Source organism: Puma concolor, chromosome A1 (assembly GCF_028749965.1).
Source record: "Puma concolor isolate L17-30 chromosome A1, mPumCon1.1.hap2, whole genome shotgun sequence".
NCBI classification, from domain to species: Eukaryota; Metazoa; Chordata; class Mammalia; order Carnivora; family Felidae; genus Puma; species Puma concolor.
This window is the reverse complement of record NC_141667.1, coordinates 143540725-143553269: the sequence shown is the minus strand read 5'-3', so window position 1 is coordinate 143553269 and position 12545 is coordinate 143540725. Positions and strand designations below refer to the sequence as shown.

General features: G+C 35.6%; 1 protein-coding gene across 3 annotated transcripts in view; it reads right to left on the bottom strand.

The window, feature by feature from the left end:
- The window catches only part of DTWD2 (DTW motif tRNA-uridine aminocarboxypropyltransferase 2), a 542198-nt gene that overhangs the window by 488884 nt on the left and 40769 nt on the right, over positions 1-12545 (bottom strand). For all 3 annotated transcript variants that reach the window (XR_015250695.1, XM_086705715.1, XM_025924832.2), the window contains exon 4: positions 11302-11494. Coding sequence is in view for 2 of the 3 variants with exons in the window: in XM_086705715.1 (XP_086561841.1) it covers positions 11302-11494 (193 nt within the window). In the remaining variant the exon portion in view is untranslated. The remainder of the gene's footprint in view (positions 1-11301; positions 11495-12545) is intronic.

Below are 12545 nucleotides of genomic sequence, written 5' to 3'. Positions count from 1 at the left end.
GATGTCATACCAAAAAATGATTATGAATGTATAATTATATTTGTATAAATTGCTAGGAAATGCAAACTAACTGACAGTGGCAGAAAGATCACTGGCTGTCTGGGGATGGGGGCAGAGGGAGATAAAGGAAGACAAAGCTTGAGAAAATTCGGTAGGTGATGGATATATGTTTATTACCTTCATTGTGATGATTTCACAGGTGCATACTATGCCAAAATTTAGCAAACTGGACACTTTAAACATGGGCAGTTTATTGCATGAGAGTTACAAAATAAAATTTAAAGGGGAAAGAGGATTATACATTCGCAAAATAAATACAAGGCAATGATACATGAAATTGTTAAGAGGCTTCATGGAAAGAAAGGTAACTACGTGCTGACTATTCTTTTTTTTTTTTTTTTAATTTTTTCTTTTTTTTAATTTTTTTTTTCAACATTTATTTATTTTTGGGACAGAGAGAGACAGAGCATGAACGGGGGAGGGGCAGAGAGAGAGGGAGACACAGAATCGGAAACAGGCTCCAGGCTCTGAGCCATCAGCCCAGAGCCTGACGCGGGGCTCGAACTCACGGACCGCGAGATCGTGACCTGGCTGAAGTCGGACGCTTAACCGACTGCGCCACCCAGGCGCCCCCGTGCTGACTATTCTTAGAGGCATCTATTCACCACAAGGATCCCAACAAGGAACCTGTAGTGATGATGGGTTTATTGAGCTGCTAAGGACAAGTAAAATGTACCAGAATAGACCAATGCACTATGCTGAAGGCAGGTTAATGTAAATGATAAAGGACAATTCAAAAAACTACCGTTGCAGATTATGTACCTACTGTACTCTGACAGAGCGCAAAAAGAGAATGTGAAAAGGAAAATCAAGGACAGGGAGATGGAAAGTGAACTTGCACAGCATGCTCTCCTTTGGTATCTACAGAAGATACCATAACAAATCTTCACAGAAAGTTGTCTTGCTATACATATTTCTAATGTTTTTACATGTTTTATTTTTAGAGTTGGGAAGTAGAGACAGGAGTAAGGGGGGGGGGTGGTGAGGGAGGCAGAGAAAGAGAGAGAGAGTACAAGAGAGAGAGAATGCTAAGTAGGCTCCACACTGTCAGCAAGGAGCCCAATGCAGGGCTCAATCCCACAACCCTGACAAGACCTGAGTCAAAATCAAGAGTCAGATGCTAAACCAACTGAGCCACCCAAGCACCCATTGCTTTGTATGTATTTCTAAAAGATCGGGGCGCCTGGGTGGCGCAGTCGGTTGAGCGTCCGACTTCAGCCAGGTCACGATCTCGCGGTCCGGGAGTTTGAGCCCCGCGTCAGGCTCTGGGCTGATGGCTCAGAGCCTGGAGCCTGTTTCCGATTCTGTGTCTCCCTCTCTCTCTGCCCCTCCCCCGTTCATGCTCTGTCTCTCTCTGTCCCAAAAATAAATAAACGTTGAAAAAAAAAATTAAAAAAAAAAAATAAAATAAAAATAAAAAAATAAATAAAAGATCAACAAGAAACTCCTGAGGAATAAAAATTCCAATTTCTGTTATTACTGAATGACTGTTTTTCCCATTCCTGATAAATGACTTTACAATAAAAATTCTCATTGTCAATGTAAGAATTCATAAGGAAAATGTATCTATTGTGTTTACAACTATAAATATTTAAGATTTCATATAACCTGTTATTTTTAGTTTTCAGGTAACCCCAGGCAATGATGTTTTTTCATTAATGCAAAATAAAGTGAGACTTAGTACATTCTTCAATGGATTCTCATCATATATTCATTTCAAATAAGAAGTTTTCTAAGTTAGATACACATTTTTAAGGGCATTTGCTTCTTCTAATGACTTCCATCCTATACCACATACTGTATCTTACATACTCAAATGTCCAAATTATGAACGAAACTGTCTTCAATGTAATAACATTTTATGAAGAATGGTAATAACCGTGCTTCAATTTTTCTTAATCCCCAAAGCCATACACCAAGTTTTAAGATACTGCTCCTAGGGACATTAAGACTGTTTGCACGCGAATGCAAGCTGGGTGCAGCCACTCTGGAAAACAGTATGGAGGTTCCTCAAAAAACTAAAAACAGAACTACCCTATGACCCAGCAACTGTAGTACTAGGCATTTATCCAGGGGATACAGGTGTGCTGTTGCAAAGGGACACACGCACCCCATGTTTATAGCAGCACTATCAACGATAGCCAAAGTATGGAAAGAGCCCAAATGTCCATCGATGGGTGAATGGATAAAAAAGATGTGGTATATATATATATATACAATGAAGTATTACTCAGCAATCAAAAAGAATGAAATCTTGCCATTTGCAACCACATGGATGGAACCGGAGGGTATGATGCTAAGTGAAATCAGTCAGAGAAAGACAAACATCATATGACTTCACTCAGATGAGGACTTTAAGAGACAAAACAGATGAACATAAGTGAAGGGAAACAAAAATAATATAAAAACAGGGAGGGGGACAAAACAGAAGAGACTCATAAATATAGAGAACAAACTGAGGGTTATGAGAGGGGCTCTGGGAGGGGGGATGGGCTAAATGGGTAAGGGGCACTAAGGAATCTACTCCTGAAATCATTGTTGCACTATATGCTAATTTGGATGTAAATTTTAAAAAATTTTAAATAAAATTTAAAAAAAATTTTTAATAAAAAAGTTTTTAAAATCTACGTAGACAACAAATAGAGCAGTGAGTTGCCTGCATTGGGGAACAGGGGAAACGGGAAAGTGACTGCTAAGGGATACAGAACTTGTCGGGGGAAGGAACCCCAGAACATGAAAACACTGTGGAGTATGACAGTGGTGACAGGCGTACAACTCTGAATGTGTACTAAAATCCACTGGATTGTACGCTGTGAAGGGCTAAGTTTAAAGGCTGTGAATTATCTCGGTGGAAAAATACCTAGTACAGCAGTGCTTCTCACACTTTAACGTGCACCAGAATTATCTGGGTAGCTTATTAAAATGAGGATTCTGAGTCATGCGCAAGTGGGAGCTTCTATTCTGCATTTCCCACAAATCCCCACTGACGCCCGTGTTGCTGGCCCATGAAGTGCACTGTGACAAGGAAGGAGGAGCACACCTTGCACCATCTGCTGCTGTACACGTCTACCTGACTTAGTTTACCTGAAAACTGCAAGGTCTTCAATTTAGTTAGGCACCAAGTCAGACCAAATGATCTGTGACACAAAATCATAAATTTAGGTCAATTTTAAAAGAAATGCAATCCAAATTTTTATTAATTAGCATATTCTAGGGCTAGCCTGATATATACTGAGTTACAGTGCAGGAGAAGCAGATCACACACCTGGTTCTTCCCCATAACTGGCCGCAACTTCCAAGGACTCATTTTTTGACTGGCTTGTAGCTTCCTCCTTTGTGAAACACTTAAAGATTTACAAATCTTTAAGATTCCTTCCAGTTCCAAATTTACATTATTAGCTGCCAAGGGATTTGAGAATTTCTCCCAGGAAGACAAGTAAGTTCACAGTTAAGAACTTAATGAGGAACAGACAGAAGCAGGGAGGCAAGGAATTTCATGCAAAGATTTCTTTTTTTTTTTAATTTGTTTTCTTTTTTTAAGTAAGCTCTAGGCTCAACATGGGGCTTAAACTCATGACCCCAAGATCAAGAGTTGCATGCTGTACCAGCTAAGCCACCCTGGGGAATCCCAAGCAGGCTCCACGCTGTCAGCACAGAGCCCAATGCAGCGCTCAAACTCACGAACAATGAGATCATGACCTGAACTGAAATCAAGAGTCAGACACGTAACAAACTAAACTACCCAGGAGCCCCTCTGATAATTTTCTTTAAATTACCCTTTTACATATAGCAAGATCACAGTTCCTGGGAATTCACATTCCATTACCTGGAATCGCACAACCAACAGAAGCATGTTAACTCAAGTTCTGTATGTAAATATAATGCCATTTACAACGTTGGAGACAAGCCTCAGGGTCCATGTGTACCCAAACAGCCCAAAACAAGAGCCGGAAGAGACCCAGAGGTATGGATATAGTCTGTCATCAAAATTACGAATGATATGCAAAGATCAAAAAAACTAATCACTGACATAATAAACCTCCGGCATTCTGCATTTAACATTCAACTCTTCTTACTATGCCCCAAGGATACTGAAGTTTCATGACATGAAATACTTACTGTGCTATGGCACTAATTTAAAGCACATTTATTGGAAGATACGGTACAAAAGTCACTTAACAAACAGTAAGTAAAACAGGCTATTCAGAATCTAGGCCTCAAGGAGGCTGTCATGTGCCCTAGTTTTTGAGAATCTTTTACACATTACTCTGTGAAATTAAAAAAAAAAAAAAAAAGCCTGTTTCTTTTGAAAAGGAAAAGGGTATTAAAAAGTAAGCCTACTCCCAATGCTGGTGCTGGTGACAGAAGTAAAGAAAACTGAAATTTTGGATAAAATTAAAAAGATAACCTGAAGGGGTGCCTGGGTGGCTCGGTTAGTTAAGCGCCAGATTCTTGGTTTCAGCTCACGTCATGATCTCAGGGTTTCATGAGTTCAAGCCCTGTGTCAGACTCTGTGCTGACAGTGTGAAGTCTGCTTAGGCTTCTGTCTCTACATCTCTCTCAGCCCCTCTCTCACTCGTACTGTCTCTGTCTCTCTCAAAATAAACAAATAAACTTAAAAAAAAATTTTTAAGATAATCTGAAGAAAACAAAGACCCAAAAATTTTAAAAGGTATCTGCAAGCCCATGTTCCCTGCAGCATTATTTACAATAACCATGATAGGGAAACAACTTCAGTGTCTATAGATGAATAAATCCATAAGGAAAATACGGTATGTACATATACATGCACATATATATATATACACACATACACGTATACATATATACACATATATATACATATACATACATATACACACACACACATACACGCACACACATACACGCACACAATGGATATCATTCAGCCATTAAAAAAAAGAAATCTTGGAGCACCTGGGAGATCAGTCATTAAGTGTCCAACTTCAGCTAGATCATGATCTTGTGGTTTGGTGTGTTCAAGCTCCTTCTAAGGCTCTGTGCTTGACAGCGTGGAGCCTGCTTTGCATTCTGTGTCTCCCTCTCTCTCTCTATCCCTCCCCAGCTCACACTCTGTCTTCCTCTCTCAAAAATAAACATTAAAAAAAAAATTTTTTTTTTTTTTTTTTTTTTTTAAGAAAATCTCATCCTTTGAAACAACACGGATGGACCTTGAGGGCATGAGGCTAAGTGAAATAAGTCAGGCAAATAAAGACAATAACCTCACTTATATGTGGAATCTAAAATAAATTCATTTTAAAAAATGAGCTCCAGACACAGAGAAGAGATCTGGGGTTGCCAGAGGTGAAGGATGGAGGGGAGATGAAATGGGCGAGTGGGATCAAAAGGTACAAGCTTCCAGTTATAAAATAAGTAAGTCACGGTGATGGCAGCTACACTTAATAATACTGTATTGTACATTTGAAAGTTGCTAAGAGAATACATCTTAAAAGTTCTCATAACAAGAAAAAAAATTTTGTAACTATGTTGACAGATGTTAACTAGACTTAGATCATTTTACAATAAATACAAATATCAAAGCATTATGTTGTATAGCTGAAACTAATATAATATTACATTATCAATTATATCTCAGTAAAAAAATAACAGGATAATGATGACTCTGAATTTGGCAACAGATTAGATATATAACATAAACCAGTTTATAATAGGTCCATGTAGACACAAGAAACAGTTTTCATGAAAATGTTTTAGTCCCTGAGTGGTCCCAACAGTGCTCTGCTTATCAAATGAGAAATTCAGCGCTAGTGAAGTTTTAAGGCTGGAGAGCAAGAATATGCAAATAAGTCACTGGAAATAAGTTTATGAAAAAGGCTGGGAGCCTCCGCAAACATTTCCATCTTCACCTTGGATTTATTCATAGCCAATGTCAAGAATCTCCTGTGTAAAATTCCTCTGAGGGAAGAGATTCACTGCCAAATGGTCTGGATATATTAGAAACACAGATTAAAATTAAGAGACTAATTTAATGGCAGAATATTACAATTCTTTCAGTCCTCAAATAGGTAACTATGAAGTTTATATATGGTTATTTTATTTGGGGGGAAAAAACTGTGTATTTTTTCTGTAAAGAAAGCAATACTTTGGACTTTAATTCTATTTTTTTCTTTCTGCCATTTTTTCTTATGCACTTACAACAAAATTTTTATACTACTACAGAAACTGAATGGATCAGCTAAACTAAGAGTAACTGTGAAGACAAATTTATCCAAAAAGCAGGTAAGTGGAAATAAGTGTACTGATGGTGTGGTTAAAGAAAAATTTTTTTTTGACAAATTACATTTAGAAATAAAATCTAATCAACTTATGTTATTTATAGATTGGGAAACCTAGGCAAGAACTAAAGTTTCATGTCATATTTTACATTTTTGTTTTTCCCTTGCCGAACAAGACCACAAGAAAGAATTATGAAAATATTTCTATACAGTACTAATTTTGAATGAATCAAGAAATATCTATAAACAAACATACTTTCATAAGTAAACAACTGATGTATAATAGTCTGGTTATCTATAAATTTTTTGTCTGCCCATCCATGACTTTAAATAGTCCTGATAACAACATCCCAAGTCCTTGAAGAAATTTCCAGATTCATGTGGTCCTGCTGTCAACAGTGGTACCACCATTCACCCCTACATCAACAGTAGGGGGATTCTGCTCTGGGGAAAAGAAATCACCTCTCTGTTAAGATAAATAAAGCCAAGGGGAGACCAATCTGCTGCTTTACACAGACGTCTTTCAGCAGCAGGGAGGAAGTCCATTCTGTGCAAGAGATAATTCAAGCTAACACAAAAGGAAACAAACCTCCAAAACAGAGAGCTGCTTGAGAACCAGATCTAGGCAAATCTGAAGCTGCAACTACCCATTCTGAACTTCCCCATTACATGACCTGTATACTTTGCTTTTTTGTTTGAGTTAGAGATGGACTTCTGTCATTAATTACTCATGAATGATGCATGTTACCTATAGCTTAAGTGTATTCACTTATTAAAGCAGGGCCACTGGGAAAGTCTATTGTGTAATAAAATTGTTTTCCAGAAAAGCTGGGGAACAGTTACTAATTAAATAAAAATCATTACATATGAATGGGAAATTTTTCAAGAATGGGAAAATATATTAAAAATAAGCAATTTAGTGTTACAGAAGGTAGTTCAGAACTTATTACCAAACCACTATAATTATCAGTATCATTTTATAGATGTCTAAAGATATTTCCATTTTAAAAAATCAATCCCATTGGGACACCTGGGTGGCTCAGTCAGTTGAGCATCCAACTTCAGCTCAGATCATGATCTCACAGTCTATGAGTTCAAGCCCCATGTCGGGCTCTGTGCTGACAGCTGACAGCTCAGAGCCTGGAGCCTGTTTCAGATTCTGTGTCTCCCTCTCTCTGCCCCTTCCCTGCTCATGCTCTGTCGCTCTCTGCCTCTCAGAAATGAATAAACGTTAAAAAAAAATTTTTTTTAAATCAATCCCTTTTTCATCTCAACTTACCTAACCATCTGTGTATATGTATGTGTATGTATACAGATAAAAATCTTTTTTTTTTTTTTCAGAAAGAGTAAATGTACATATTTCACTGGTTTTTGCAACAACCTCCAGAAACATATTTTGTCAAACCAACCCACACTCATGTTTGGGCTGGGTATTGTATGACACTCTAAAAAGCCATACGTATTATTATTCCTAAGATGACCCACATTTCCCATGTATATTAAGATGAAACTATCTCAAGATATACACATTTTTGTAAATTGTGTTGGGCTTTAAATTACTATTTTTTTTATTTCGGGCCAAAAAAAAAAAATATTTAGGAAAAGACATTCTTGCTAGAACTAGCAACATTTCAATTTCAAAAAGTAAATTTAGATATCTATTCCTTACTCTCAAAGGGCTCAGAAAAGTATAAAATACACAGAGAGAGACTGATAAGGCAAATAATGCATAATGTTAAAACTTAAGGGCATTTGAGGGATGTCTGTATTATTCCTGGATAATACAGGATGTTTTCTGGACGTCTGAACCTCTTTCAACATAAAGGTTAAATTATGATTTTTATAAATACATTTATTTTCTCTTTTGTGAACTCTGTTTTCATATGTATGGCCTTTTTTTTTTTTTTTAAGATTTTCACCTTCACCTTATTCATTTGTAAGAAATCTAAGCTTATGAAGCTTTTATTGGATTCACAGTTTTCCAGAAAACCATCTGCCTTTCACTTTAGTTTAAGGTGGTATTCTCCCCCGTGTACTCAAATCTATTTAATGTTTCTTTTAAGCATTTTATTTTATCGGATGGTTGTAATATATCCTTTTCAAGGATAAACAAATATCCACCTATATTTGCTTCTGGTTTGGGAAAACATGAAAAGGAAAAAGTGATAAAAAACATACAGCACAGTCAGACTGAGGAAACTATTTAATTTACCTATTTCCTTATCCGCTACTCAATTTAAAGAAGAAAACAGGTTTGGTAAATAATAAATTTTAAAATATCTTTTAATCTTTTTACGGTGACTTTGTAGTTTATTTCTATGGCATTCACGTAGCTACCACAAAATGAAAGATGAGAGACACAGACATAGCATAAGCATGCAGAAAAGGAAAAACAATTCAAATATTTTCACTAAGACATTTTACAGATACAAGACTTTCATTAAACTTTCCTTGTATATTGGGCAATATCTAATTGTAATATGAACACAAATTTTGCTAAAATGTGACACAACCTAACAGCAACCATGCCTTTAGGAGTTGGTTCTTGTGGAACACAGAACACTTAAGAAACCAGATAAACTTACAGAAGCTATCCTAGGTAAGTATCCTCGATGGAAGCTTCCCTTTTAGAAGCATCATGCCACTTTGGATAAGACCACAGTCTTTGGCTCGAAACTAGATGGGTTGAAATTGCTCTGCTGTGAAACAGTTATGTGATCTAATACAAACTATTTAAGACATCTGCACCTCAGTTTCCTTACATGTTACCTAAGACAGTAACAATCCTTTGAGGAAGATTTAAACAAGTTACTTCGTGGAAAACACCTGGAATTGGGACTGGCCCATTCAAAGCACTCAACACATTAGCTATTTTTTTGAACTATTTTTGCATAATTCAGTCTCATTTAAAAACCGTACCTGCATTTTAACCAAAGGGAATGAAAACTACAAAGAATTTGAGATTAGATTGTCAGCATCTATTATTATTATCTTAGAATAAAATAATCTATTAAAATCTATATTATTTTTCACTAAGTGCATGTCTTGTTATATATACAACAGAGCAGATAAATACACAAAACTATAGGAAAGGTAGAGATAACTTCATTTAAAAGACTGAACGGAAGCTTCTCATACACCTTGTTCAGTATCAAACACCCATAGATGACAAAAACAAAAGTATAAAGAAAAATGCAAATAACAAACCTTAAAAAGGGAAATATTTTCATCATTTGAAAATGTGAATTTTTTATCATCACAGAAAAGATACAAAAAATTGCCATGTACTAACCCACATAGAAATCATAAACATATTCAAAATATTGCAGGCAACCTTCTTTTATCACAATCTAACAAAATAAGAAATAAAAATAAAATAGGGACAAAAGTGTTGTTAATGCATGAGAATTAAGAAGTCATTGATAATCCATGGGTAGAAAGAAATCAACACAAATTACAAATTATATCAATGCTATAAATACAAACATACATCAACCCCAAACTATAGGATACAATGAATGTTACACTAAGAAATATGGCAGCCTTCTCTCCCTTTATTATTAAAGAAGGGACTCACCTTAGTAAAGGAACATAGTACACAGTAAAACCTTACAAAAACAGAACAAGCTGGAAAAGATGAAAGAAAGTGATCAAGATAAAAGTACAAATGAAGGAAATAAGAATGAAGTATAACAGCCATCAAAATAGTCTAAAGGCTAATACTTTTAAAAGCTAAATAAAAAGGTAGAAACATCTTTTGAACATGCTCATGGGGAGAAAAAGTGAGAGTATATGATTAGAAAGGAGAAAGGACATATTCAGAATAAATTAAAATAAGTATTTAAGAATATATTCAGGTATATATCAGGCAATTTGTTAACTCAGGTGAAAAAGAAACAATTCCCCCAAAAAAGATAAAAGTTATTTAAAAAGTGAACCAAATAGAAGAAGAAAGTTTGAATAATTTCCATAAGAGTTTGAAAGAAGAGTTTAAAAGTTATTATGTTTAAAAAAAGACCAGGACCAGGGGGTTTCACCTATAAGTTCCATCTAATTTTTTAAGAAGCAAGGCATTCCAATATTATTCAAACTATTCTAGGCCATGGAAAAATATTAAAATCTCTCCTATTCATTTGGTAAAGTTAAGATTATCTGCATAACCAAATCTGATAATAAAAGTACAAAAAATATACAAATTATAATTCAATGCTATATATATATATTTTTTTACTTTTTTTAATGTTTATTTTTTAGAGAGAGGGAGAGACAGAGCACCATCGGGGGAGGGGCAGAGAGAGAGGGAGACACAGAATCTGAAGCAGGCTCTAGGCTCTAAGCTGTCAGTACAGAGCCAGATGCAGGGCTCGAGCTCAAGAACTGCAAGATCATGACCTGAGCGGAAGTCAGACACTTAACTGACTGAGCCACCCAGGCAGTCCAAATGGCATTTAATAAAATATGAGATTTGGCCATCTATCAAAAGGATAATATATATGATCAAGCGGACTTCATTCCAAGAACAAAAGAATGGCTCAATACAAGATATGTATCATCATCAACAAATTGAGGGATAAACTAATTAAAATAATAAATGAAAATTCAGTCATTCCTAACAAGAAGAGGGTATTTAGTTACCAAATAGAAGTATTTAAACATAACACTTAACAAAAACATTAATTCACATAGAAATAATTAGTCCTTACACTTCACGGATTAAACGTCTGAGATACTCTTAATATAGTCAAATACTTTAACCATGGTGAAGTTTGGTGCTAAGAATTGAGAAAGATGAACAAATTTCAAATTTTCCACATATATATATATCAAACACACACAAGCATATACATATCTATGTACATGCATTCACGCACATAAATACTATCAAATACGTATATAAAAATGTAAGTGTGACCCCTCACAGAAAGCATATACAACATACAAAATTACACAATTGCATTTGTTCTATGTTAAAATACTAGGTTACCTGTTTGGGCAGGCGGAACAAAGAATTCTTATAGAAAATGTCCTTAGCCTGGCTCCATGTACCATCAATGATGATGATTGTGGAAGGATAAACAGGAGAATCTAATATAAATTCTTCCAAATTAGCAGCTTCAGCCCCTGGATATAATATTAATGTATCAGACTTCCGACAAACAGTTGAAAGTTCAGGATCTCTAAAAATTAAAAAAAAAAAAAATCATTAGTAGTTTGTGAAGGGAAAGAAGTTTTATTATTCTTAGTGTGCTTCCTTCAAAAATATACACCAAAGCATTTTGGTACTGGAGATGTAATAAGGAAAGAGACAGCCACTGTCTGGAAGTAACAAAACATCCTCGAAGGGAAGGAAACAAGTTGAAGAGTCAATTAAAGATAACTAATGGCATCTTCTTCAAAGTGATAAATGGCATCCACAAAAATGTACAGCCAACATCATATTTAACAACGTCCCCTGAGACTGGGATCAAGGTAAAAACGCTGGCTTTCACCACTCCTAATACATATTGTACTAAAGCCTCCAGTTACTGCAATAAAGCAAGAAAAAGAAGTAACAGGCATAAAGGTCAAAAATGACCTTATCTCTAGATATGCTATCTCCACACAAAGTTCTAGGGGTAAGCTACAGAACAATTTCAATAAATACCAAATGAATTTAGAAAGTCACTGGGGGTTGATACATAAAACCCACCTGTTTTCCAATATCCAATTATAGAGGCCAAAAACTGAAGACCAGCATTTTTAAATATCCATTTACAAAGGACACCAAAAGCAGTAGGTCTCTGAACGATTCCTCATGGTTACATCATGTACTCTAACAAAAGCTTAAATTAATCATTCCATTGCCAGATTAATATTAAATCAATAATCTTAATTGGCTTTCATTTAAAAACCATCAGCAAATAATAATTTCCTGAATAAGCACTACATCACGCACTTAATATGGTTCAAAATGGGATGAGCTATCTGAAAAAGGGTCAAGTTTCTCATCCAGAAACAAATTTGTGGACAGGTTAGACGGTCAAATGTCAAGGATGACCCAAATAGTTGCTATTTCTACCACTATAAATGCTCACCACTTTTGCGATTAATTAGATCCAAGCTGCAGTTGGATCAAGTTGGGATAGATCTATATTCACCCAAGAATTATAGAGAAACAAACTATCATTCATTATAAAGAGTCTCTATATGAAAGAAGTGTCACAATGTAAATGATGTGGACACTCCCCC